This window comes from Mustelus asterias, chromosome 11 (genome assembly GCF_964213995.1).
Source record: "Mustelus asterias chromosome 11, sMusAst1.hap1.1, whole genome shotgun sequence".
Lineage (NCBI taxonomy): Eukaryota > Metazoa > Chordata > Chondrichthyes > Carcharhiniformes > Triakidae > Mustelus > Mustelus asterias.
Window position 1 is genome coordinate 56766914 of NC_135811.1, and position 27506 is coordinate 56794419.

A 27506-nucleotide genomic window follows, 5' to 3' on the forward strand; every position below is an offset into this window, starting at 1 on the left:
GGAAGAGAACAGTCTTGCCTGGTGATTGTCGAGCGGTGTTCATTCATCCGTTCATTCAGACGCTGCTCTCTTCCTGTTGGGGAGCACTTCAGCGGTCACGGGCATTCGGCCTCTGATATTCGGGTAAGCGTTCTCCAAGGCGGCCTTCGCGACACACGACGGCGCAGAGTCGCTGAGCAGAAACTGATAGCCAAGTTCCGCACACACGAGGACGGCCTCAACCGGGATATTGGGTTCATGTCACACTATTTGTAACCCCCACAGAGTTTCACTGGCTGTCTTGTCTGGAGACAATACACATCTTTTTAGCCTGTCTTGATGCTCTCTCCACTCATGTTGTTTTGTTTCTTAAAGACTTGATTAGTTGTAAGTATTCGCATTCCAACCATTATTCATGTAAATTGAGTTTGTGTCTTTATATGCTCTGTTTGTGAACAGAATTCCCACTCACCTGAAGAAGGGGCTTGCAGCTCCGAAAGCTTGTGTGGCTTTTGCTACCAAATAAACCTGTTGGACTTTAACCTGGTGTTGTTAAACGTCTTGCAATAAATGCTGGCCAGTCAGCGATGCCATGGCCCACAATGGAATTTTAAAAAAGTCATCCCATAAAGTCCATTTGAGCATTCAGTAAAAACATAAGAAATAGGAGCAGGAGTAGGCCACTCAGCCCCTTTGAGCCTGTGGCTGCCATTCCCTTGAGATACCGGAAAACCCTCTTGGCCTTAAAAAGACGGCACATCAACAATCCTCTGGGGTGGCGAATTTGAAAGATTCACCACCCTTTTGAAGACATTTCTCCAGCCCTGAGTAAACCATGCTGGATATATACTCTGACCACACTCCTGAGATGGGTTATATGTTATATGTTTGGGGGGGGGAAGAAACCACTTCAGGGTTCAGCTCGTTAGCATGTTGAACATGTTAGCTCGTTAGCATGTTAAACAGCTTTGGTCTCGGTGTCTTATTAAAATGAAATCTGCATGAATAAACATTGCTTGAAATGGCAAATCCTGAAATATAACTTTTCCCCCTCCACGTTGCTGTGGAAAAGTGGTGAAAGAAACCCTAACCGCGATGGATAGATCGTTACACTTTAAAATGATGTGAACTGGAGGCAGTGAGTTCAAATCCCACAATGACAAGTCACAAAACTGAGGTGGATTAACTTTCGATTTACACAACTGGATCTGTCAGCATAGCAAAACTGCTGTGGTCACCTGATTGGATCTAGTTTATTGCTGTGCAGCTAATTCCTAACGTCCTTATGAGGTGTCCTAACAACAAGCTCATCAGCGCAGAGACCTTGTGGCACGGTGGGTAGCACCCCTGCCACAGGAACAGATGTTCTGGGTTCGACTCCAACACCAGGACTTGTTAGCCACAGAAGGAGGTTCAACCTGGTTCAATGGCTGATAATCAGTTCAGAAATCCTTCACCACTTCCCCCACTACTCCCAATGGGTCAAAGGAAACAGAATGGATGTGATGATGCATTAACAACAGTAACTCGTTTGTAAAACAATTGCCCCAACCTTCATGAGGGCAACTAAGGATGGACAATCATAGAATCCCTCCAGTGTAGAAGGAGGCCATTTGGCCCATCGAGCCTGCACCAATGACAATCTCACCCAGGTCCGATATCTCCGTAACCCCACATATTAACCCTGCTACTTCCCTGACACTAAGGGGCAATATAGCATGGCCAATCACCCTAACCCGCACATCTTTGAAGTGTGGGAGGAAACCAGAGCACCCGGAGGAAACCCACGCAAGGCCAGAATTGAACCCAGGTCCCTGACCAAGTCCAAACTTGCCCACATCCTGAGAACTTGTGTGTTTTTAAAAAGTGAGTTCATGTCAGTCAGTTTAAAAAGATCTGGAATTGTCTACTGCAGAATATTAACCGGATGAGGAGCTGAATCTGTTAATGCAATTCCTGGTTTAAGTGGAAAGTTTCTGAATTGTTCCCCACTGCCTGTTGTCTTTACTGAGTGAGTATTGATTTTAAATACTGGCACTTGGGAGTGATTAGTTTGAAAAGACATCTCCCTGGTGCTTTAACGTTCCCCCCTCTGATCCTGTCCAGAATGTTCACAACAGAAAAGCAGCTTGTTTCCAGGATGAATCTTTAGGTGGGTTCTGACAAAGGTGCTTTGAGATAACACTGAGGATCTCCTCCTGAAAAGTCATCGGACCAGATTGGCAAAGACATTTTATTTTTCTTGGAAAGGATCCCAGGCCTGACTCAAGCAGGGGAAGAAAGTGAGTTAAATGTTAGTGAGATGACGCTGTCGTCACTGTGCTGTGTTAAATAATCTGATGATCTGTTTTTCAAACGGCAACGTTGGCATCTTTAGAGCAAAACTGTGAGCATTCAGGTCCACGACAAACCTTTTGTGTTTTGTCATTGAGGAAACTCGTTGCTGCGTATCATAAGAACATAAGAAATAGGAGCAGGAGTAGGCCATCTAGCCCCTCGAGCCTGCCCCGCCATTCAATAAGATCATGGCTGATCTGACGTGGATCAGTACCACTTACCCGCCTGATCCCCATAACCCTTAATTCCCTTACCGCTCAGGAATCCATCTATCCGCGCTTTAAACATATTCAGCGAGGTAGCCTCCACCACCTCAGTGGGCAGAGAATTCCAGAGATTCACCACCCTCTGGGAGAAGAAGTTCCTCCTCAACTGTGTCTTAAACCGACCCCCCTTTATTTTGAGGCTGTGTCCTCTAGTTTTAACTTCCTTACTAAGTGGAAAGAATCTCTCCGCCTCCACCCTATCCAGCCCCCGCATTATCTTATAAGTCTCCATAAGATCCCCCCTCATCCTTCTAAACTCCAACGAGTACAAACCCAATCTCCTCAGCCTCTCCTCATAATCCAAACCCCTCATCTCCGGTATCAACCTGGTGAACCTTCTCTGCACTCCCTCCAATGCCAATATATCCTTCCTCATATAAGGGGACCAATACTGCACACAGTATTCCAGCTGCGGCCTCACCAATGCCCTGTACAGGTGCATCAAGACATCCCTGCTTTTATATTCTATCCCCCTCGCAATATAGGCCAACATCCCATTTGCCTTCTTGATCACCTGTTGTACCTGCAGACTGGGCTTTTGCGTCTCATGCACAAGGACCCCCAGGTCCCTTTGCACGGTAGCATGTTTTAATTTGTTTCCATTGAGATAGTAATCCCATTTGTTATTATTTCCTCCAAAGTGTATAACCTCGCATTTATCAACGTTATACTCCATTTGCCATATCCTCGCCCACTCACTCAGCCTGTCCAAATCTCTCTGCAGATCTTCTCCGTCCTCCACACGATTCACTTTTCCACTTATCTTTGTGTCGTCTGCAAACTTCGTTACCCTACACTCCGTCCCCTCCTCCAGATCATCTATATAAATGGTAAACAGTTGCGGCCCGAGTACCGATCCCTGCGGCACGCCACTAGTTACCTTCCTCCAACCGGAAAAACACCCATTTATTCCGACTCTTTGCTTCCTGTCGGATAGCCAGTCCCCAATCCACTTTAACACACTACCCCCAACTCCGTGTGCCCTAATCTTCTTCAGCAGCCTTTTATGGGGCACCTTATCAAACGCCTTTTGGAAATCCAAAAACACCGCATCCACCGGTTCTCCTCCATCAACCGCCCTCATCACATCTTCATAAAAATCCAACATGTTCGTCAAGCACGACTTTCCCCTCATGAATCCATGCTGCGTCTGATTGATCGAACCATTTCTATCCAGATGCCCTGCTATCTCCTCTTTAATAATGGATTCCAGCATTTTCCCTACTACAGACGTTAAGCTGACCGGCCTATAGTTACCCGCCTTTTGTCTCCTTCCTTTTTTAAACAGCGGCGTAACATTAGCCGTTTTCCAATCAACCGGCACTACCCCAGAATGCAACGAGTTTTGATAAATAATCACTAACGCATCCACTATTACCTCTGACATTTCTTTCAATACCCTGGGATGCATTCCATCCGGACCCGGGGACTTGTCCACCTTCAGTCCCATTAGTCTACCCAGCACTGCCTCTCTGGTAACATTAATCGTATTAAGTATTTCTCCTGCTGCCAACCCTCTATCGTTAATATTTGGCAAACTATTTGTGTCCTCCACCGTGAAGACCGACACAAAAAACGTATTTAAAGACTCAGCCATATCCTCATTTCCCACTATTAACTCCCCCCTCTCGTCCTCCAAGGGTCCAACATTCACTCTAGCCACTCTATTCCTTTTTATATATTTATAAAAACTTTTACTATCATTTTTTATATTAATTGCTAGCCTAGCTTCATAGTCTATCCTTCCTTTCTTTATCGCTTTCTTAGTCTCTCTTTGTTGTTTCTTAAATTTTTCCCAATCACTTGTTTCTCCACTATTTTTGGCCACTCTGTACGCAGCTGTTTTTATTTTAATACTCTCCTTTATTTCCTTCGTTATCCACGGCTGGTTCTCCCTTTTCTTACAATCCTTGTTTTTTGCTGGAATATACTTTTGCTGAGAACTGAAAAGGATCTCCTTAAAAATCCTCCACTGTTCCTCAGCTATCCTACCTGCCAGCCTGCTCTCCCAGTCTACCTTAGCCAATTCATCCCTCATCCTATCATATTTCCCTCTGTTCAAACAGAGGACACTGGTTTGAGACCAAACTTTCTCCTCTTCCATCTGAATCAGAAATTCGACCATATTGTGGTCACTAGACCCAAGAGGGTCCTTCACAATAAGATCCTTAATTCTACCTACCTCGTTACACAATACCAGATCCAAAATAGCTCGTTCCCTCGTCGGTTCCGTAACATGCTGTTCAAGGAAACTATCCCGACAGCATTCTAAGAACTCTTCCTCCATTCCACCCTTACCGACTTGAGTCTGCCAGTCAATGTGCATGTTGAAGTGCACAATATTAATTCACCTCTGGTACATAGATTCAGATATACATACAGATGGCCATTGGATAAGGTGAGGGTGGGGTTATTAATGCTTAAAGCCAGGACAAAATCATAAAAACGTGACGTCCTGTGCCCCCTCTTGACTGTGCCCCCTCTTGACTGTGCCCCCTCTTGGCCGTGCCCCCTCTTGGCCGTGCCCCCTCTTGGCCGTGCCCCCTCTTGGCCATGCCCCCTCTTGGCCGTGCCCCCTCTTGGCCGTGCCCCCTCTTGGCCGTGCCCCCTCTTGGCCGTGCCCCCTCTTGGCCACGCCCCCTCATCTCAGCAATAAGGGATTTTAGTGTCCAGTTTAAAAAAAAGTGAAAATATTCTACAGTTCAATGCCCTCTGATTGTCCTTGAAACTTCTAAAAGTTTGCACCTGATTTGGATTCACAGATTCCGCGAATATGATCAAACGTAGATGTTGCAATTATTACACGATCTCGGTTTGCCGGTAGATTTCTAGTGAAGTTAGTTTCCGAACCGGGTAATATACTCGTTCTAAAGGCGAGAGAGGGAGAGCCTAGCTTTCAACTTGTTTCCTTTGCTGAAAGTTTCCTTGCAATCTCTCCACAGTACCTGCAGCCTGGCCTGAAATACTTCACCCATTGTGTATTTCCAAAGGGTTTTTTGGGGGGAAGAGGCCTGTTTGTGGCAGTCAGTGTTTCATTTTCCAGCATTTTGCGTTTTTGATGTCTCTTCCTTAGACAGTTGCAAGTTTTGATGGGTCTCTGAATTATAGGAAATGTGTCATTCTTTGCACTCCCCTGAAGGGGCTGTGACTGTTTGTCGCCTTCACCCTGGCAACGGCCTTGCACGTTTCAGTAGTTTGCCCTGTCTCAAAGTTTAAAAACGCAGAATTTCCAGTCAGTTGAAAGTTTAAAAAATGGTATTTTCAAACATAAAGGGGCACAGTCTGGAGACAAGTGAATGATCCATTAGTTCCGTGTTTCGGAAGAGTCAGCGGTGCCCTGGAACTCTGTTTTGGAGTGAATGCAACCAAGTGACATCTGCATGTTGACGCTCTATGACTGAGGTTGGAGTGAGTTTGGTTTTGGATTTGAGGCGATGTAAGTTGAACAGTTTGTGTAAATTATCTCCGTGCTAAAGGTGACGTGCTTGGGGGTGAGGTGTGGTATTGTTGCGAGGAAGATGGAAAAGAAAGTTGGCGCAATGACGCAGCCTTGTCCGACCCCAGTTGTGGCAGAGGCTGGGCTTACAGTGGTTCCATTGGTGAGGATCACGGCTCGCAACTCGCCATAGTGTAGGTGGAGGATGGTGACTGGGGCAGGCAGATCTGAGGAAGGTGCTCCCTCGTAGTGGACAAAAGTCAAAGCCTTTTGTAAGGTTGATAAAGGTGCGGCAGAGTCTGCAGCTCACTCATTAAACACAACAGCTATTGAAGAACCCTCCGAAATGGAATGGAACCAGACATCCTCCAATCTGAGAGACTGCCTAAGAAAGAAGATACAGATGGCAATTAAGAGCTTCATCTTTGATATCCGTGATAGCTTTGTTTCCATGATAACAAACCTGCCTCTGAGGGAGAAGTTTGTGAGTTAAAAAAATAAAAGTAAAGTTTATTTATTAGTCACAAGTAGGCTTACATTAACACTGCAATGAAGTTACTGTGAAAATCCCCTATTTGGCCACACTGCAGCGCCTGTTTGGGTACACTGAGGGAGAATTTAGCATGGCCGATTCACCTAGCCAGCACATCTCTCAGACTGTGGGAGGAAACCGGAGCACCCAGAGAAAACCCATGCAGACATGGGGAGAACGTGCAGACTCTGCACAGACAGTGACCCAAGCCGGGATTGAACCCGGGTCCTTGGCACCGTGAGGCAGCAGTGCTAACCAGTATGCCACGTGCCAAGTTCACAACCCACTCTAGAAATGTGATCTATGCTGGCACTGGCACAGTACTGAGCGGGTGCTGCACTGTTGGTGGTGCCATCTTTTAAATTCGACATTTAAAAGTCCCCCCCCCCCCCCCCCCCCTGCAGTGGGCATAACAGATCCGAGGGGATTATTCAGGGAAGAGCTGGAGTGTTCTCCTCACTGCCTTGGGCAATATTTACACCTCTGCCAGTGTCACTCTGAAAGCTGCTTGCCTCTTCAATGAATGCACTGTTTGTGGGATCCTGCTGTGCACAAATTGCTGCATTGCAACAGCAACCACACTTCATTGGCTGTGACGTGCTGTGGATGAAGTCCTGAAAGGCGCTATCTAAATGTAAGTTCTGTGTTCTTCCTCATTCTCCTTCCTGAATTAGTTATTTATAAATCTGCTGTGCTGGAAAGTACATTTATGGAGGGTTACCGAGTAACAGGGAAGAAGCTACTCATTGTCATCTGTTTTTTTCTGCACGCTAGATAGAGGCTGGCAGAGCGCCAGGCTACATGTAGTATTGTGTTTTGCTGATCTTTGATCCAGTACAGTGCCAAACAGCTCAACAAAACCTCATTTCAATTGCTGACTTCAACAATTCCGCTATTTTGCAGTGTCCAAATCCCAGAATGATGAACATGAGTTGCTTCAATAAACAATTCCTCTGACTAATTTAAAACAGAGCGTGGCACTCCATCCAGCTCGGGCTCACATTACCGTAACCTTATCCCAACAAGGAGTCAGCTCAAAGTGCACCTCGGGAACATATCTCTGAATTTCCTCATCACCAAAGTCATAACAGCCAGAATCACAAATCAGACAGACTATACTCGACATTTTGTGGTGTTTTTGCAGGGCTGCAGTTATTGGAAGGAGACTTGGGCTGGGTTTTCACTGAGACGCCAGGAGTGTGATGGAATATTACCCACTCGCCTGGATGAGCGCAGCTCCAAAGGCACTCAAAGCGCGACACCATCCAGGACAAACCTGTCTGCTTGATCAACACCTCATCCACTACCTTCAGCATTCACTCCCTCCACCACTGACGCACAGTAGCAGCCGTGTGTACCATCTACAAGATGCACTGCAGCAACTCACCAAGGCTACGTCCACAGCACCTTCCAAACTCGTGACTTCCACCATCCAGAAGGACAACAACAGCAGATACCTGGGAACACCACCACCTGCAAGTTCCCCTCCAAGCCCCGCACCATCCTGACTTGGAAATATATCGCCGTTCCTTCACTGTGGCTGGGTCAACATCCTGGAATTCCCTCCCTAACAGCACTGTGGGTGTACCTACACCACACAGACTGCAGCGGGTTCAGGAAGGCAGTTCACCACCACCTCCTCAAAGGCATTTTGGAATAAACAATGAATGCTGAGCTACCCACATCCCACAGCCTGTGAATAAATAGCTATAAAAATTATTTTGGTGGCTTTTCAAGGATGGTGTTTTGATTTCCCCAAGCTCTCGTTAAGAGGATAGTGGATGGATATTTGTGTAATCCAGTAGCTGCAATTTTAAGAATTCATTCCTGGGACATGGGCATCACTGGCTAGGCCAGCATTTATTGCCTATCCCTAGTTGCCCTGGAGAAAGTGATGGTGGGCTGCCTTCTTGAAACACTGCAGTCGACATGGTGTAGGTACACCCACAATGCCGTGGGTTGACCCACAATGCCGTGGGTTGACCCACAATGCCACGGGTTGAGCCATAGTGCCATTAGGGTGGGAATTCCAATGGTGGGAAGTGTCTGAATTCCAATTGACAAAGCGAAAAAGACCATCATCTTCCACTTTCCCGTCGAGCAGTGGGAGGGCTGAGCAATAGAGTCATTGAATCCCTACAGTGCAGGAGGAGGCCATTCAGCCCACTGCATCGACACCGACCACAATCCCACCCCGGCCCTATCCCCATGCATTTACCCTAGCCCGTCCTGACACTGAGGAGCAATTTAGCATGGCCAATCAACCAAACCCGCATGTATTTCGGACTGTGGGAGGAAACTGGAGCACCGGGAGGAAACTCATGCAAACACGGAGAGAATCTGCATACTCCACACAGACAGTGACCCAAGCCAGGAATCGAACCTGGGTCCCTGGCCCTGTGAGGCAACAGAGCTAACCACTGTGCCACAAGCGATGTTTGCATTGAAGAGTCCCCCTCCTCTTGTCTCCATTGTTTCATTTTAACTCAATTCTTGCCCCAGAGACAGGTTCCGTGCCTGGCACATCACTCACTCTCCCTGTGAGTGTCACTGCATTGCTATTGAAGATGTAGCATTCTGGATCCTTTGAATCTAATCTGTACTGTATTTAATTTAATAATATTTTTATATTGCAATGGACAGTTTACGGTGTACCAGGGGAATTGCTTTTTTTTGCACCTAGCCTTGCACTTGAATATGGGTCAAGTATCAGAATACATTATAGATTGAAGCTATTGTGTATTTCCACGAAGCCGGGTAGACAGTCATTAGATATCATTTCTGTGGATTAATCTCTACTCAATCTCACCCTAGTAACTGCTGCTTTTGTATCTGCTCAATGTTTACAAGGTTCTGTAGCCCTAACAGGATTTGAAAATGGGGGATGTTATGCACATCAATTCCTCAACCCCCATTTTAGTAATTCTAGCTGAGTATACTCAACCTACAATGCTGTTTCTTCTCCAACTAAAATATTTTTGAAATGTGTGCAGTTTTCATGTTTTTATCCAGCTTTATTCATTTGTCTCTTTTGAAAAGGTGCTTTTGGTTTGGCAGAAGCTTTCAAACAATGTGACCTGAATGTCATTCCACCCACTGGCAATTTTGACATTGGGCAGGTTGCACTGAGCCAGGTGCCAATGAGTGCAGACTGCAGAGTGCTGACTGTAGCTAGTACATGGCTGCATTTTTAATACTCCCAACTCAACATTTTAAATTCTCCCTTGCAAGATTTTCCTTTTGAAATATTTAGCCCATTCGGCCCATCAAGTCTGCACCAACTCTCTGATAGCATCTTACCCAGGCCCACCCCCCGCCTATCCTTGTAACCCCATGCATTTAACCCACTTATTCCCCTAACCTACACATCGTGGGGCATGAAGGGGCAATTTAACATGGCCAATCTCCCTAACCTACATATCTTGGGGCACTAAGGGACAATTTAGCATGGCCTAACCTGCACACCTTTGGACTGTGGGAGGAAACTGGAGCACCCGGAGGAAACCTACACAGATACGGGGAGAAAGTGCAAACTTCACACAGACAGTCACCCAAAGGCTGAAATTGAACCCAGATCCCAGGCGCTGTGCGGCAGCATTGCTAACCACTGTGCCACCGTGCTGCCCTGTCAAGGTCTTGTGTGTAGTTTTTACTTGTTGATGACATATTTCTGGCAACACTGACATTTATTGCCCATCTCTAGTTGCCCTTTGTTGTAATACCCGTTTAAAGGATTGCAGCATGACATCACTTGAAAGGAAGTGTGTCACACGATCCAGTTTTAATTTCTGCTTTCAGCAGAGCATGTACACAGCTCTGCAGTTGTAATGCCTTCGAGTTTTATACTCATGTACATCTGTTCACATGTGCTTATTCTCAATAAATGAATGTGGCACAGCCTGGCAGCAAGAGTTCAGTACGGGTCAGTCTTAGTCACGCTACAGGGCATGAGGCCAGCCCTTAACACTTTGGTCAAACGGCAACAAAATCAAAGTGTTGGGAACAGAAGTGTGCTGACCGTGCATTGAAGACACAGCTCTCCGATTAAAAAGCTGGTGAGCAGAAGGATCCATTGTGGTGAGATTGCAGAGCTAGCTAATCTCGGGTGAGTGGGACAGCTCATCGAGAGAACCAGCACAGGGAAAGGCGAAGGACCTGGGCATGGGCTAGATCGATAGCGAGTAAGGGAGAGTCCGACACCCTGGAGAAGGTGGCAGTGAGCTGCTTTCTTCAGCTATTGCAGCCCTTGTGGTGAAGGGGCTCTGCACAATGTTGTGAGAGATTATGCAAAATCACACACTTAGCACTACTGCCTCACAGCGCCAGGGACCGGGGTTCAATTCCCGGCTCGGGTCACTGTCTGTGTGGAGTCTGCACGTTCTCCCCGTGTCTGCGTGGGTTTCCTCCGGGTGCTCTGGTTTCCTCCCACAGTGCAAAGATGTGCGGGTTAGGTAGATTGGCCATGCTAAATTGCCCCTCAGTGTCGGGGGACTAGCTAGGGTAAATATATGGGGTTACAGCAATAGGGTCTGGGTGGGATTGTGGCCAGTGCAGGCTCAATGGGCCGAATGGCCTCCTTCTGCACTGTAGGGATTCTATGATTAACTTGACCGTGTGCTTTCCAGTGAACAGTAGGTGATCGAAGCCCTAACTCAAATGATTTGAAAGCTGCACAGATTCCAAAAGAATCTGTTAGAGGCTCTGTTAGAAATTTCCTATTTTTCTTTCCACCAGCAGAAAGCCTGTTTCCTGTACTTCGTGGTATTGTCCTGATCCTGAGGGTCGTGTCAGAAAGAATGTTTGAGGAACGACAGGCTTGTTCCTGGGGAAAGAGACATGATTGGATTCTGCTCTGTGAGGGGCAGTTACCTCAGCAGTTCCGGGGTTGGGAGTGAGTTACTTGACTGTAATTCGCTCAGTGGAATCCGATTACAGAATAAAACAGGAGAGCCACGCTCAATCCATTTACAGCATCATTTTCTGAACCCAGCTTATCCTTTGCCTGTGACTATGTCCCAAAGCTCCACTTCTGAATTGTTTGATTGGCCTTTCTCGGAGCTATAATCATTCGCTTCATCATCATGTTTCTGTGATCCCTGAATTTAATCACAGCCGCTTTTAACCACCCCATATACATTTTAATAGAGTGGTGTAGCACATGACAGAAAGATGGTGTTCTCTGTTAATTGCAGGGCTAATAATGGGATTAGATGACAGAGAAAAGGAGAGCTGTGCTGACAAATTATTTTCGTTAAACAGGGGATATCATAGACTCAGAGAATCCCTACAATGCAGAAGGAGGCCATTTGGCCCATCGAGTCTGCACCAACAACAATACCACCTAGACCCTGTCCCTGTAAATATTTACCCCGTTAATTCCCCCTGACACTCAGGGACAGTTTACCGCGGCCAATCCACCTAACCCACACATCTTTGGACTGTGGGAGGAAACCGGAGCACCCGGAGGAAACCCACGCAGACACAGGGAGAATGAGCAAACACCGCACAGTCACCCGAGGCTGGAATTGAACCCGGGTCCCTGACGCTGTGAGGCTGAATCAGGTGATGAGTTGGCGTTCTGCTGAAGGCTGGGGAGACTGGGGCTCTTTTCTCTAGAACTGAATGGTGCCCTGAGGGAGGAGGTTCAGCGGAAAAGATATTTCCACCCGGAGCCCAAAACTAGTAACGTTTATTTATTAGTCACAAGTAAGGCTTACATTAACACTGGAACGAAGTTACTGTGAAATTCCCCTCATCGCCACACTCTGGCACCTGTTTGGGTCAATGCACCAAACCAGCACATCTTTCGGACTGTGGGAGGAAACCAGAGCACCCGGAGGAAACCCATGCAGACGGGGGAGAACGTGCAAAATCCACCCAAGCTGGAAATCGAACCCGGGTCCCTGGCGCTGTGAGGCAGCAGTGAACCCGGGTCCCTGGCGCTGTGAGGCTGCAGTGAACCCGGGTCCCTGGCGCTGTGAGGCAGCAGTGCTAGGCGCTGTGCCACCATGCTGCCCAGGGGCCATAAACAGAAGATGGACACTAATAAATCCAACCAGGAGTTTAGGAGAAGCTTTGCTTCGAATGGTTTGAGTTTGGAACTCACTGCTACAAGGAGTAGTTCAGGTGAATAGTATCGATACATTATTTAAGGTGGTGGGGGAGGGGGGGGGAGTTGGGTAAACACATGGGAGAAAGGAATGGGAGGATGTGTTAGAACATAGAACAGTACAGCACAGAACAGGCCCTTCGGCCCACGATGTTGTGCCGAGCTTTATCTGACACCAAGATCAAGCTATCCCACTCCCTATCATCCTGGTGTGCTCCATGTGCCTATCCAATAACTGCTTAAATGTTCCTAAAGTGTCTGACTCCACTATCACTGCAGGCAGTCCATTCCACACCCCAACCACTCTCTGCGTAAAGAACCTACCTCTGATATCCTTCCTGTATCTCCCACCACGAACCCTATAGTTATGCCCCCTTGTAATAGCTCCATCCACCCGAGGAAATAGTCTTTGAACGTTCACTCTATCTATCCCCTTCATCATTTTATAAACCTCTATTAAGTCTCCCCTCAGCCTCCTCCGCTCCAGAGAGAACAGCCCTAGCTCCCGCAACCTTTCCTCATAAGACCTACCCTCCAAACCAGGCAGCATCCTGATAAATCTCCTCTGCACTCTTTCCAGCGCTTCCACATCCTTCCTATAGTGAGGTGACCAGAACTGCACACAATATTCCAAATGTGGTCTCACCAAGGTCCTGTACAGTTGCAGCATAACCCCACGGCTCTTAAACTCCAACCCTCTGTTAATAAAAGCTAACACACTATAGGCCTTCTTCACAGCTCTATCCACTTGAGTGGCAACCTTTAGAGATCTGTGGATATGAACCCCAAGATCTCTCTGTTCTTCCACAGTCTTCAGAACCCTACCTTTGACCCTGTAATCCACATTTAAATTAGTCCTACCAAAATTAATCACCTCACATTTATGTGTTGATGAAGAAAGGTGAGAGGAGGCTAGCTTGCAGCATAAACAGTGGCTGGGGCCCACTGCCCTGTCTGTGTGTTGTAAAGTTTGACATAAAATCCTATTTTGTCCATTCTGCGCTCACCGCTGTACCATTGCTAACTGGATTATGCCGCTTTGCGTCATTTTACTCTTTTCCCTTGAATAATTGTTTCCCCATGTCCTGTAACAGAAAGCGAGGCCATTGATTTTTATCAGCGTTTTGAAGAAAAGGATTGTGAAAACAATGATGGCTTGCTAAGAGCAACAGCCAAATCAATTTCAATCAATCCCCGTCTTTTTAGGAGCTGGGTTCTTTTTTTTCCGAGGCTTGAATTGATTGATTTCACAGCGAAGAATGATTTATTTCTATTCAATTTTATAGCTGTCGTAATATGTACTGAAACTGTTACTGTTTCTATTCATGGAATGTCAATGTGAAAAGAGAATTATAGTTCAATGTGACAAGGACACAGCTGTTGCTGTGTAATAAGTTCAGGCAGCAACTAAATAACAGTTGCAAGGACCGGCAGAGCAGTAATTTTCACCAAACACAGAGCCCTGTTCCTGATATCCAACAGGAGGTTTGAAAAACAAAATAATGATATGATGTGTACTGTCAGCATTCTTAGTGTAATGGCTGGTAGAGCGAAAGTTTACGACTGGAGAATTTAATGAGTGTTTGTGCTATTTCTGTGGAGTAATACATCATGTTTGTTCAGCTGCTGTCACAGTCAGCTCAACAACCGGAAAAATTGATGTTTTGTTTATTCCCTGACCACTCCCACCCCCCCCTCCCCCATTCCAAATTCCAACACCACTCCGTGTATTCTTAAAATAAAACATCATGTCTACATGAAGCAAATATCAACCGTTGAAATTGACCCAGGCTCTGTGTGTTTACACCCCGAGATGGATGTTGCCTTTCGATTCTGTGTATTTGGAATGGAAGACCATGGCAACACAGAGCCACAGACCAGGCACATGCATAAAACGAGCATCGACCCTTTTTAGAATAGGGTTGAGCTGTTGTTTCCATTGTAACCTTGCCAGTAAGTGTTTAGACTGTTTCCTCTTGTTCTGAGATAAAATGTTTAGCAGAAGGAAAAAGAAATTATGTTCACATTCACTTCAAAATCTAAACAAAAACTTATCTCCCAAAGCTGGGACGTTGGATATGTCTCGAGTTATAGGCTGGAATGTCCTTTCAACCTCGAGATTTCTCCCCTCTCCCCCCCACCCAGAACAGTACAGATATTGTTTACAGTGTAGACATTATTAAAATAATATAGATATTATTTAAACAGTATAGAGATTATAGGCTTTATTTAAACAATATAGACATTATTTAAACAGTATATGCATATATTTAAACAGACATTATTTAAACAGTATAAACATTATTTAAACAGTATATGCATATATTTAAACAGTATAGACATTATTTAAACAGTATAGGCTTTATTTAAGTAGTATAGGTTTTATTTAAACAGACATTATTTAAAGTGTATGCATTTATTTAAACAGTATGGACGTTATTTTCCAGAGAGAAACTGCCTTAGAGGTTGACTGGATTCATTAGTACTGATATTTGGAGGAAATGAGCCATCCTTACCAAATCTAAGTACAGAGAGAGGGAGTTTATGAAATGGTCCATTTGCGTTGCTGTAGACGAGATTCTGAGCCCTATGCAGGAGAAATAGTGAGGATTAACAGTACATGGAAGTATGTGCATTTAAAAGCCAGTGGTTCAGGGATGTTTTTTTAAAAAAGCTTTAGTTAAATCCCAAGATCATTCAGCTGCTTGTACTTTCACCTGCTTTTTCTTGCTGGTGAATTTTATGATCTGACCTGTCTCGGAAGCAGCAGCTGATTATCAAATATCAGAAACAAAAGCAGTATCTTAGAACCAGCAGATCTTGTGTTTTGATTCTGATTTTTTTTTAACCTTAGTCATGACTCTACAGATACAAGGAACATTTAATTCTAGATTTCCTGGCGTAAAGTCTCCAGCCCAGCTGTGTTCAATGTATTTTTACCCTTGTCTCGCTGCCAGTTTCTGAGCTCTGTGAAAAATAAAATAAAATTAAATGTTTCATGTCCCAGCTGAGCTGTTTGAGAGATTTAAAAGGGAAGTTTGAACCACGGGCACCCAATATTCTAACCAACGTGAAATAGCTTCCTTTCATTTTGAAGATGGCCCTGTATTTCAAAGGGTGAAGTGAGAGAGAGAGAGAGAGAGAGACATGTTGAGAAATCTCCATAGATGGGAAAGAATGTGGAGTCACGCAGCTTGTCCAGTACGATCGCGCTGAATTTAATATTTCTCTTCAGGTCCAGACTCCGCTCAGCGTAAGAATGTTCACACGATACAAGAATTTTTATGATATGACCTCAAATCGAGTAAATCGCAAGGGGGGGTGGGGGTGGGGAGGGTAGATCATCATTGTATATGAAAGATTGGGAATTCTGTGGTACAAAGGAGATAGAGAGAATCATTATCCGTGTTGTCAGCACAGTCAGGGTAAAAGTATCTTCCCGGTGGGAAACAGGTGAACAGTTTGCTGAGATCCAGTTTGCAGTCTGTCTCCTGGATTGATTTCTGAGCTGTGGTTAGCATCTGCAGAGTTGTTCTAAGTTCTACACTCATCCCCTCAGCGCCCTTCCTCACCGTTTATCCATCCCTCCTCTTTAGTCACTAGATTTTCCAAGTGTGTGAGGGAGCACTGCAAGAAATATTTTCCTCTTTTTGTTTTGTTTCTCTTCTTCCATCTCACATTTAGTGGAACCTAATATGAGCCAAATGATTATCCAATGCTATAATGTGTTATTCATTATGTAAATGTTACTATAACATTACTGCAAGGACCAAGAATTTAGCCAATGCTCATTATTTTGGTATCAGTGTGTGTTTCCAGCATACAGAGAGAACTTTTTTTTCCAGTTTTAACAGCTGTAACATATTTAAGCATTCCTTGTAATGGCATCTAATGATAAATATACCCTGTGGTCTTGAACTGAAGCATTGTTGCTGGCAAGTTGCCATTTTATTGGCAGTAAGAGCTTGTTCATGCCCCCTTTCTATGTGGGGAATGTCGATGATGATGATATCTGTGCTTTGAAAATAAAATATTTGCAGAATGCAATCGTTAGCTCTCACAGGCTCGTGGGATCAGTACTTAGCTGGGACGCGGTGCTGTTTTAATGTTTTATTTCATTGCTAGGCAAAACACTGCTTAATGTCAAAATAGATTTCTGACTGAATAGTTGGGACGCAAGCTAATATTTATAATTGCTGCAGTCAAACGTTAATCCCTGCTAAGACCCATTAATGATCACAATCCTTGGATAGTAAGCAGAAATTCCTCCCCCGTCCTCTCTTCCGCCCCCCCCCACCCCCCGGTTTCTCCCTTCTCGACTGAGAAAGACCAAAAAAAGTCTGTCTTGTGGTCTCAACTATTGATTCCCGCCATCACTTTGCCTGCCACTGACCAAAGGGGAGAAAAACCACAGAGAATGCAAAGTATTTTCCAGGGCCTGTGTGCTCGGTGCAGTCTGCTGTATTTGTCTGACAGACGCAGCATCTTCTCCTCACCCGCGCCAACCTTGGCATTCCTTTTGTTTCCACTGTAAGGGTGTGGGAGGGGTGGTGGTGGGGAGGGGGGGGGGGGGGGGGGGGGTGATGTTATAGTAACGGTGGGCCGGCTGGCGTCTGCTCACCAAGCTTCTCTCTCACTGCGTGTCTTTCACAACTTGTTGCAGGCTGATCCTGCCCTACGAAAGATACATTAAAGGCGAGGAAGACAAACCACTACCTCCGGTCAAGCCTCGGAAGCAGGAGTGCAGCCCTCAGGAGAGCGAGAGCAAGATGAGGGCAGCTGGAGCCAAACGGAAGGCTGAGCAAAACAGAAAAGTGAAAAGGGAGAGAGACACCAACCAGAAAGTGAAAGAGCTCTCGGAGGTTAGTGCTGTTCTCCTGCAGTCTGCTTCCCAGACCCGGGGTTTACGTTTGTTAATAAGTGTAAGGTACCTGCCACCAGAAACACAAGTGCTTCGTCTCGCTGAGCTTTTCCACCCGTGGGCAGTTAAAGGAAGCTTCCCGTTCATTTAATTCCCTCTGGGTGTGAGCAAACTGCACTTTCTAAAACACAACTAAACGACCAACTACCTCATGTCAGCATTTTCAAAAACATTTCCTCACATCAAGTGCTGAACAAGAGTTCTAGTTTGATCATAGGAGCATTCAGCAGTGTAATCGCAGCGTGACATTTAGCTCTACTTCCTGTATTTATTTTTAGAATAATTATCAAGAAAAGTTTTGAGTTGTGTTTCGATGTACGTCGCTGTCGTGTGGCTCACTGCATAATATTTCCATGTCATATGGGATGTGGTGTAGCATGTGGCACAATCCGTGCTGGTGGCATGTGGAGAGGTGTGCGTTGTTGGCGTGTGGAGAGGTGTGCGTTGTTGGCATGTGGAGAGGTGCGCGCTGTTGGCGTGAGGAGAGGTGCGCGCTGTTGGCGTGTGGAGAGGTGCGCGCTGTTGGCGTGTGGTGAGGCGCGCGCTGGTGGCCTGTGGCGAGGCGTGCGCTGGTGGCCCATGGAGAGGCACGCGCAGATGGCCCGTGGCGAGGCGCGCACTGGTGGCCTGTGGAGAGATGCGCGCAGGTGGCCCGTGGCAAGGCGCGCACTGGTGGCCTGTGGCGAGGCGCGCGCTGGTGGCCCATGGAGAGGCGCGCGCTGGTGGCCCGTGGCGAGGCGCGCGCTGGTGGCCCGTGGAGAGGCACGCGCAGGTGGCCCGTGGCAAGGCACGCACTGGTGGCCCGTGGAGAGGCACGCGCAGGTGGCCCGTGGCAAGGCGCGCACTGGTGGCCCGTGGAGAGGCACGCGCAGGTGGCCCGTGGCAAGGCGCGCACTGGTGGCCCGTGGAGAGGCGCGCGCTGGTGGCCCGTGGCGAGGCGCGCGCTGGTGGCCCGTGGCGAGGCGCGCGCTGGTGGCCCGTGGCGAGGTGCGTGCTGGTGGCCCGTGGCGAGGCGCGCGCTGTTGCATTGTTGTGCAATTAAACATGGCCAATTGTGCGGTTGGGTTTGTGCCAGATTGGCATTTACCGTCACTGGGCAGATGCGCCGATAGCTTTGTGCTTGGTTTATTATGTGTCTGAGCTCCTGTTTCAGCGTGACATTGCTGTGTGTCCTGGTCACTGTAGTGTGAGGTTGCAGGAATACTAACACTGCATTGTAAAGTTACCGTCACTGCCAGTGCCATGCTTGCTTCCTGGTTGTGAGTCGAGGCCTGGGCTGTTATATAAGAGGATTGGAATCAGAATGAGTGTTGATTATCAGACAGTCCACTCTCTCCACCCTGAGGGAGGTGGGACTGCTGTGTGCATTGCTCTGCCTGCTGTTTCCTCTGATGGTGATAACGGTCTCTGACCACAAAGAGAGATTGGGAGGGTGGAGTCCCATATTCCTGGCTGGGAAAACTGCATTTATAACTTGTATAAGATAGGGCAAATGAAATTTCTCTTCCTGTCTCTCAGCAGTGGGATGCTCCCACCTAGTGGCTTGGCTGAGGGCTGGCAAATGAAAGGTTGCCCCTGGTAACCACCTCCACATCTTTGGACTTGGAGCAGGAGCAGGCCATTCGTCCCTTCAAATCTGCTCCATCATCCAATAAGATGATGGCTGATCTGGTTGTGGTCTCTGCTTTCCTGCAGAACTCTCCGGTCTGCCGCCCGCTCCATAATCCTTGGCCTCAGAAACTTGTCTCACTCAGCTTGAAATAAATTCAATGACCCATAGCCTCCGCGCACTCTGGGAAAGAGAAGTCCAGATACTCGGAATCTAGGCCTCTGAATTGTAAATGTGAATTATCTTGTGTATAGTCGAAGACTACAGTGACCAGGACTTCACTCCTTCACTGCTCCTCCCCAGCACACGGACAGACATCCAAGCCCCTTTCCAGACCCCCACCCCGCATTCTACTGCTGAGGAACTGAGGTGTACCTCCGTCTTTGGATTCAGAGATGGGAAATTTCCTCCCCCAGTTAGATCGCTGAGGAACATTCTAGAACACGGTAGCTCGATGTGCAATGAAAGGTGTCGCCATCACTACCAGAGAACGGGAACAATTTGGTATTTGTGAAGCTGCGAATGGAGTCACCATGTAAATACCAGGCCGCTGAGCCTCATTCACTGACAGACAGTTATTCAGCACTGCGGTGGTTCGCAGGGGAGACTATTCTGGGATGGAGAGCCCTTGAGTGGACTGGCTTTGTTGGAATTGATGTTCAGGGCTCTGGAGCCGCACTGCCACACAGGTCAATGCTCACAATGACTTTGGCCATTTATGGGGAGGCCTGAACCCATCATTTTAAAGTCCTCTAGTCAGGCTGCTCAAACCCTGGCATGGCTGGGGCAAGGCGAGCACCACAAGCTCTGCAATAAACCGAATCTTTCAATTAAGGTCCTACAATTGGCGAAAGTTGTCCCAACTCAGCCACCCCAGCTCCCATGTTGAAGCAGCCTTCTGGCTGTTTGATTCATAGAATAGAATCCCTACAGTGCAGAAGGAGGCCATTCGGCCCATCAAGCCTGCATCGACAACAATCCCACACCCTGTAACACCAAGTAATTACCCTGCTAATCTCCCTGACACTAAGGGACAATTTATCATGGCCAATCAACCTAACCTGCACATCTCTGGAGTGTGGGAGGAAACCGGAGCACCTGGAGGAAATCCACACAGACACAGGGAGAACTCCATATAGACAGTCACCCAAGCCGGCTATCGAACCCGGGTCCCTGGTGCTGTGAGGCAGCAGGGCTAACTATCATGCCACCGTGAATATGTTTATGTAATATAATCAAGTTTGGATTTAGGTATTGGAAAGATCTCTACACCCTCCCCCGGCCCATCCCACATCTATTTTTCAGGGGCAGACATTATTCTACCCATGCCAACCTGCTGGTAACGCTCCTTACCAAGCTTTAGTAAGGTGCCACTGATAGATGCTTACAGTGTGTTGGCAAACTCCCACTCACTCTCTCCCCAGGCGAGCTGCTAGGAGCTGACCTGCCATGTTTCATCTTCCCGCTCCACATTGGGAAAATAAAAATGGACAAATGTTTTAAGAAGCACAGCAACGCCACAGTGGCTGCTCACCTGACCTAAACTGCCACGTCGATGATAAGGTATTCAGGACCCGAGTATAAATGTACCATCGCCTCCGTGTGAAGGCATCAGTACCAATTTAGCTACAAATGCCCACCATTTGAAAATGGCAAGACCCAATTTTGGAATCACCTTACATTGCAGGTGACACGGTGTTTTGTTCCAATGTTAGAAAGATGGAGATTAGTTCACAGCAGGAAATAAATAGGACCGCAGCAATGCAAATAAAATCCATTGTTATGCTACTTAGCACAGAATGGTTCGGTCAATGTACAATACTGAGATTTAGCATGCCCAGATTTATGCAACGTGCGCATACATTACTGACCAGCCTGGACTCCCTCACGTTAAACATTAGCTCCTGTTTAAACAGAGTTGAACATTGTATCACTTTCAGTTAATTCATATCAGATCTAGAGAGGGTTGTTTTCCACTCAGAGACAGAGGTGACTGTTTAACATTGTGGAATATACTTCAGTCTTGTGCAGTTTGCTCATCTGTCTGGTATTTTTCATGCAATTCCATAGGCCCCTGAGAGATGGAATAATGTTCATTCGAAGTGCAGAGTAATCACAACTTGACATCACCGCCGCCCCCCCCCCCCCCCCCCCCCCCCCGGCATTGCCATTTAAACTTGGCAGGAAAAGACCAGACCTAAAACCTGTGCAAAGTTGAAAGCTGTAATAATATTTGTAACATTACTGCGGCTTTTACCTTTTCCTCCTCACAATATAAAGTGTTTTAAATACAGTAGGTTCCTGCTTTCTGGGGGAATAAAAGTCCTCATTCCTTGCAGCTGACACGGGATTCCCATCTGTGATATAGTCCAACTTTAATAAGAACAAATAAAAATACAGCAGAAAATGCTGGGAATACTCAGCAGGCAGGGCAGCGTGTGTGCAGAGCGAAACAAGAGGACATGTCTCGGACCGATGACCTTTCTTCAGAACATAAGATCCTCCTTCTGAAATGTTAACCCTTGGGGGGGGGGGGGGGGTGTGATGATTCTCCCCCTTCTCCTCCCCCCCCCCACCTCCCCCAACCAAGAAACTGTCATAACAGTGGGAGTGCCAGAGTGATCCATGCCAGTCTGCTAGGCATGGTTGGGACCACTCTCATCCCACACTTATTCCATTTGGGGAGAGTGGTGAGTTTTGCGCCAGTTCTGGCAGTACAGCTGATCCAAGCTGCACTCTTCCATTGAGTAAAATTATCTCCATGTCTCCTGACCACATAATGTCAAACCAAAGGTTGTGTATTTGTTGTAACATCTAAAATGACAGGTAGACTTGGGCCGTTGTCGACAAGGAAAACGTGCAGGTATTTGCTGCTGGCGCAAGTGTTGGGCACATTTGAAGGCCGTGCGGTGCGATTGGCTGCAAAGGAAGGATGGCCTGATCTCTCGGTGCACTCAGAGACCGCACCACCCCCCCCATCCCACCCCATGGACATCGGGATCCTGCACCCCCCCAACCACCTCATTGGGGCAGCATGTCTCTCCCCCAACCCCTTCCCCACACAGTTTGGGACATTGGGGCCCTCTCAACAGGTCTGCCATCATGACCCATCTCCCATCATGAGTTAATTGGGGGAGTCTGTGGGAAGGAAAAGGGATGTCTGGTAAGTGGGAGGCTTTCAAAAGTGTGTTAACCAGGGTTCAGGGTAAACACATTCCTCTTAGAGTGAAGGGCAAGGCTGCAGAAGTCGGGAACCCTGGATGACTCGGGATATTGAGGCCCTGGTCAAGAAGAAGAAAGAGGCACATGACATGCATAGGCAGCTGGGATCAAGTGAATCTCTTGAAGAGTATGGGGGTGTAGGAGTAGAGTTAAGAGATAAATCAGGAGGGCAAAAAGGGGACACGACATTGTTTTGGCAGATAAGGCAAAGGAAAATCCAAAGAGCTTCTACAAAAACATAAAGGGCAAAAGAGTAACAAGGGAGAGAGTAGGGCCTCATAAGGATCAACAAGGTCATCTATGTGCGGATCCACAAGAGATGGGTGAGATCCTAAATGAATATTTCTCATCAGTATTTATTGTTGAGAAAAGCATGGATATTAGGGAACTTGGGGAAATAAATAGTGATGCCTTGAGGAGTGTACATATTACAGAGAAGGAGGTGCTGGAAGTCTTAAAGCGCATCAAGGTAGATAAATCTGCGGGACCTGATGAGGTATATCCCAAGACGTTGTGGGAGGCTAGGGAGGAAATTGCAGGTCCCCTAGCCGAGATATTTGAATCATCGATAGTCACGGGTGAGGTGCCTGAAGATTGGAGAGTGGCAAATGTTGTGCTTTGTTTAAAAAGGGCTGCAGGGAAAAGTCTGGGAACTGCAGGCCAGTGAGCCTCACATCTGTGGTGGGTAAATTGTTGGAAGGTATTTTGAAAGACAGGATCTACAGGCATTTAGAAATGCAAGGACTGATTAGGGACAGTCAGCATGGATTTGTGAGTGGAAAATCATGTCTCACAAATTTGATTTGAGTTTTTTGAAGGGGTAACCAAGAAGGTAGACGAGGGAAGTTCAGTTGATGTTGTCTACATGGGACTTTAGCAAGGCCTTTGACAAGGTACCGCATGGGAGGTTGTTGCATAAAGTTAAATCTCACGGGATCCAGGGTGAGGTATCTAAATGGATACAAAATTGGCTTCTTGACAGAAGCCAGAGGGTGGTTGTAGAGAGTTGTTTTTCAAACTGGAGGCCTGTGACCAGCGGTGTGCCTCAGGGATCAGTGCTGGGCCCACTGTTATTTGTCATTTATATTAATGATTTGGATGAGAATATAGGGGACATGGTTAGTAAATTTGCAGATGATGCCAGGATTGATGGCATGGTGGACAGTGAGGAAGGTTATCTCCAATTGCAGTGGGTTCTTGATCAATTGGGCCAGTGGGCTGACGAATGGCAGATGGAGTTTAATTTAGACAAATGCAAGGTAATGCATTTTGGTAGATTGAACCAGGGCAGGACTTACTCAGTTAATGGTAGGGCGTTGGGGAGAGTTACAGAACAAAGAAATCTAGGGATACAGATTCATAGCTCCTTGAAAGTGGAGTCACAGGTGGACAGAGTGGTGAAGAAGGCATTCGGCATGCTTGGTTTCATCGGTCAGAACATTGAATACAGGAGTTGGGACGTCTTGTTGAAGTTGTACAAGACATTGATAAGGCCACACTTGGAATACTGTGTGCAATTCTGGTCACCCTATTATAGAAAGGATATTATTAAACTAGAAAGAGTGCAGAAAAGATTTACTAGGATGCTACAGGGACTTAATGGATTGAGTTATAAGGAGAAGCTGAATAGACTGGGACTTTTTCTCTGGAGCGTAGGAGGCTGAGGGGTGACCTTATAGAGGTCCATAAAATAATGAGGGGCATAGACAAGGTAGATAGTCAATATCTTTTCCCAAAGGTAGGAGAGTCTAAAACTAGAGGGCATAGGTTAAGGTGAGAGGGAAGAGATACAAAAGTGTCCAGAGGGGCAGTTTTTTCACACACAGGGTGGTGAGTGTCTGGAACAAGCTGCCAGAGGTAGTAGTAGAGGTGGGTACAATTTTATCTTTTAAAAAGCATTTAGATAGTTACATGGGTACAATAGGTATAGAGGGATATGGGCCAAATGCGGGCAATTGGGATTAGCTTAGGGGTTTAAAAAAAAAAGGGCGGCATGGACAAGTTGGGTTGAAGGGCCTGTTTCCATGCTGTAAACCTCTATGACCCCTGACATTTCCCCCTCCATGCTCTCCACCACCCTCTCCCCCCCCCCCCCCCCCCGCCGCCTTCCACCGCGCATAGTCACCAGAGAGATGGATGGGATGGAGTTCTGTCCAAATACCTCCACACTGCCCCTCCCCATTCTGTAACAGTCTCTTTTATTAGCTTTTATTAACAGGGAGTTGGAGTTTAAGAGCCGTGGGGTTATGCTGCAACTGTACAGGACCTTGGTGAAACCACATTTGGAATATTGTGTGCAGTTCTGGTCACCTCACTATAAGAAGGATGTGGAAGCGCTGGAAAGAGTGCAGAGGAGATTTACCAGGATGCTGCCTGGTTTGGAGGGTAGGTCTTATGAGGAAAGGTTGAGGGAGCTAGGGCTGTTCTCTCTGGAGCGGAGGAGGCTGAGGGGAGACTTAATGGAGGTTTATAAAATGATGAAGGGGATAGGTAGAGTGAACGTTCAAAGACTATTTCCTCGGGTGGATGGAGCTATTACAAGGGGGCATAACTGTAGGGTTCGTGGTGGGAGATATAGGAAGGATATCAGAGGTAGGTTCTTTACGCAGAGAGTGGTTGGGGTGTGGAATGGACTGCCTGCTGTGATAGTGGAGTCAGACACTTTAGGAACATTTAAGCAGTTATTGGATAGGCACATGGAGCACACCAGGATGATAGGGAGTGGGATAGCTTGATCTTGGTTTCAGATAAAGCTCGGCACAACATCGTGGGCCGAAGGGCCTGTTCTGTGCTGTACTGTTCTATGTTTTATGTAACTCCAACAGTGCTGGCTTCTTGAGCAGTCCTGATTTCCTTCACCCTCCCTTGGGTAGGCCATCAGCCCTCTGGGGCCCTACACTTTCCTCATCTATAAGTCCTGTCTTAATATCTCCTTTTTCAGCTTAATGTCAGATTTTGTCCATATACCTTCCTGAGACATCCCCAGGTCTATACAAATGCACATTGTCGTCATCAGGGCTTCAGCCAGGTCTTGGGCAGCGAGCGAGGGGTGGTGAGGGGTTAATGGGAAGCGGAGCTTCAGAGCTGGATGATAATCTGTCAAGGGGAGGTGAAAAAACAAACTGTACACAAATCGAAGTTTGAAGAAAAAAAAATCCAAAGGGTAAAATGAAGTTCAAATGTGTGTCAACAAACTATTAAACGTGTTTCTGGCTGAGCAGATTTATTGCAAAGAGGGTTGTCTTAACACACTGCTTATCTTGCAGGTTTACTCAGCAGAACATGAAATCCTCAGACAGTGCTGCTATTTAGAACACACAAAGGTGCATGCAGCAGGGTGACAGAAGCTGCAAAAGGCCTGTCAGTCAGCACTGGTACAGGTAGCACTGTGAGTTGGCCCCAGGAGTCAGAGTTCAATATCCTGACATAATGCTATAAATAGGGCAAATTAGACTTGCAAGTCACATTGCCGCAATTAGAATCACAATCTGCACAGTGACAGCATTGTGGCTAGTGCTGTACACTTACGCAGCCACACAGCTATCACTAATAATTCCACAGATCGAGCGCTGTGTGATGTTAAACCAAACCTCATAAAAAAATATTTTGGAGCCATCGTGTAATAAAACAGCCCCTCGAACTGTGCATTCATTATCTTTGTAATAGTTCAAAGTCAGGTTTTTACAGTTCAGGCCCAGGCTTGTGACACACTGAGTGAGGAATGGTTTGTTTATTTTGTTTCTCTAGTTATTCAGAAACTGGGCGGTGGGATTTATTGGCTGATTACTGTCCTGACGAGCTACAGCGTGAACACTTCTCGCCTGCCATAATTGTCTCTATACCAGCTAATCAGGTGGTTAGTCTAGTTTAAGTTTAAAGTTTATTTATTAGTGTCACAAGTAGGCTTACATTAACACTGCAATGAAGTTAGTGAAAATCCCCTGTCGCCTGTTTGGGTACACTGAGGGAGAATTTAGCACCTAACCAGCACGTCTTTCGAGCTGTGGGAGGAAACCGGAGCACCCGGAGGAAACCCACGCATACAGGGGGAGAATGTGCAGACTCCACATAGACAGTAACCCAAGGCTGGAATTGTCCCTGTAATGGGTCTAATGGGACACTTGCACCCACCTCAGGAGGCTTTGGAGTGGGGTTTAAATCCCAGCAATGGGAACACTGCCTGATCACTGGGGGTGGTTGGCAGTAATGGGGAAGGGTTTTAATTACATGTTAAAGCAGCCCGGCACAGTTAAAGTAGAACCTTGGAGGTTGAGTTGCTAATGAGCACCTCCCCGGGGCATCACCTAGAGCACAGTGAGGCCACTCTGGCTTTTTACTCCATTGTGAGCTTCCCGCCTCGGAATTTGTATCTGTTGTTACCATCACCAACTGCTGCTGTGGTTTCGCTGTCACGTGATCACGTCAGAAAGGATTTTATAAGAAAGGAAAATGTGCGGTTTTGTCATGTGACTGAAAGAAACAGCTTCACGAACCAAAAATAGCAGCGACTTTTACCTGGACCCTCGCCATCAAGACCGAGCTACTGTAACAGGATGTTCAGTATCAGGAGAGGGGAGGAGTTTTCAACAATCAGTTTATGAATATGTTAATCTAAGTCCATCCATGGATCCAGCTTGAATTTGATTTTGAATCATGTTAGTAGCCTGGTAACTTTGCCCTACAAGCCTATTCCTTCTTTGTTTAGAATACAGTCTGAATCATATCGTTCTATGTTTTTGGAACCATACTTCAAGCGATGAGGCAATGGTAGCTTTTAACAAAAATATCTAATTGGAACACTTTACTGTGACGGAAAGTTCAGCAAGCTCGAATAGATGAGAAAGCTGGTAACTGAAGAGCTGGGAGTTCCTAACGTCTTTGTGTGGTTTCACTTCTAGGATCAGCTACCATTTTCCTGCATCTGTATCTCAGAACTGAGACCCTGTAAATACCAGGGAAAAAACCCAACCGCTAAGGCACTTTCCTCTCGAAAAGAGAAGGCCGAGAGGTGACTCACTCTACCTTTTCCAAATTATAAAAAGGTTCGATGGGTCAAACATAGAGAAATATTTTTACTTGCGAACATGACCTGCTA

The 27506-nt window shown here is 46.6% G+C and overlaps 1 protein-coding gene across 2 annotated transcripts in view; it reads left to right on the plus strand.

Moving 5' to 3' along the window:
- The window catches only part of arid5b (AT-rich interaction domain 5B), a 160566-nt gene that overhangs the window by 125311 nt on the left and 7749 nt on the right, over positions 1–27506 (plus strand). For both annotated transcript variants that reach the window (XM_078223626.1, XM_078223627.1), the window contains one exon: positions 17323–17521. In XM_078223626.1, the coding sequence (XP_078079752.1) occupies positions 17323–17521 (199 nt within the window). The remainder of the gene's footprint in view (positions 1–17322; positions 17522–27506) is intronic.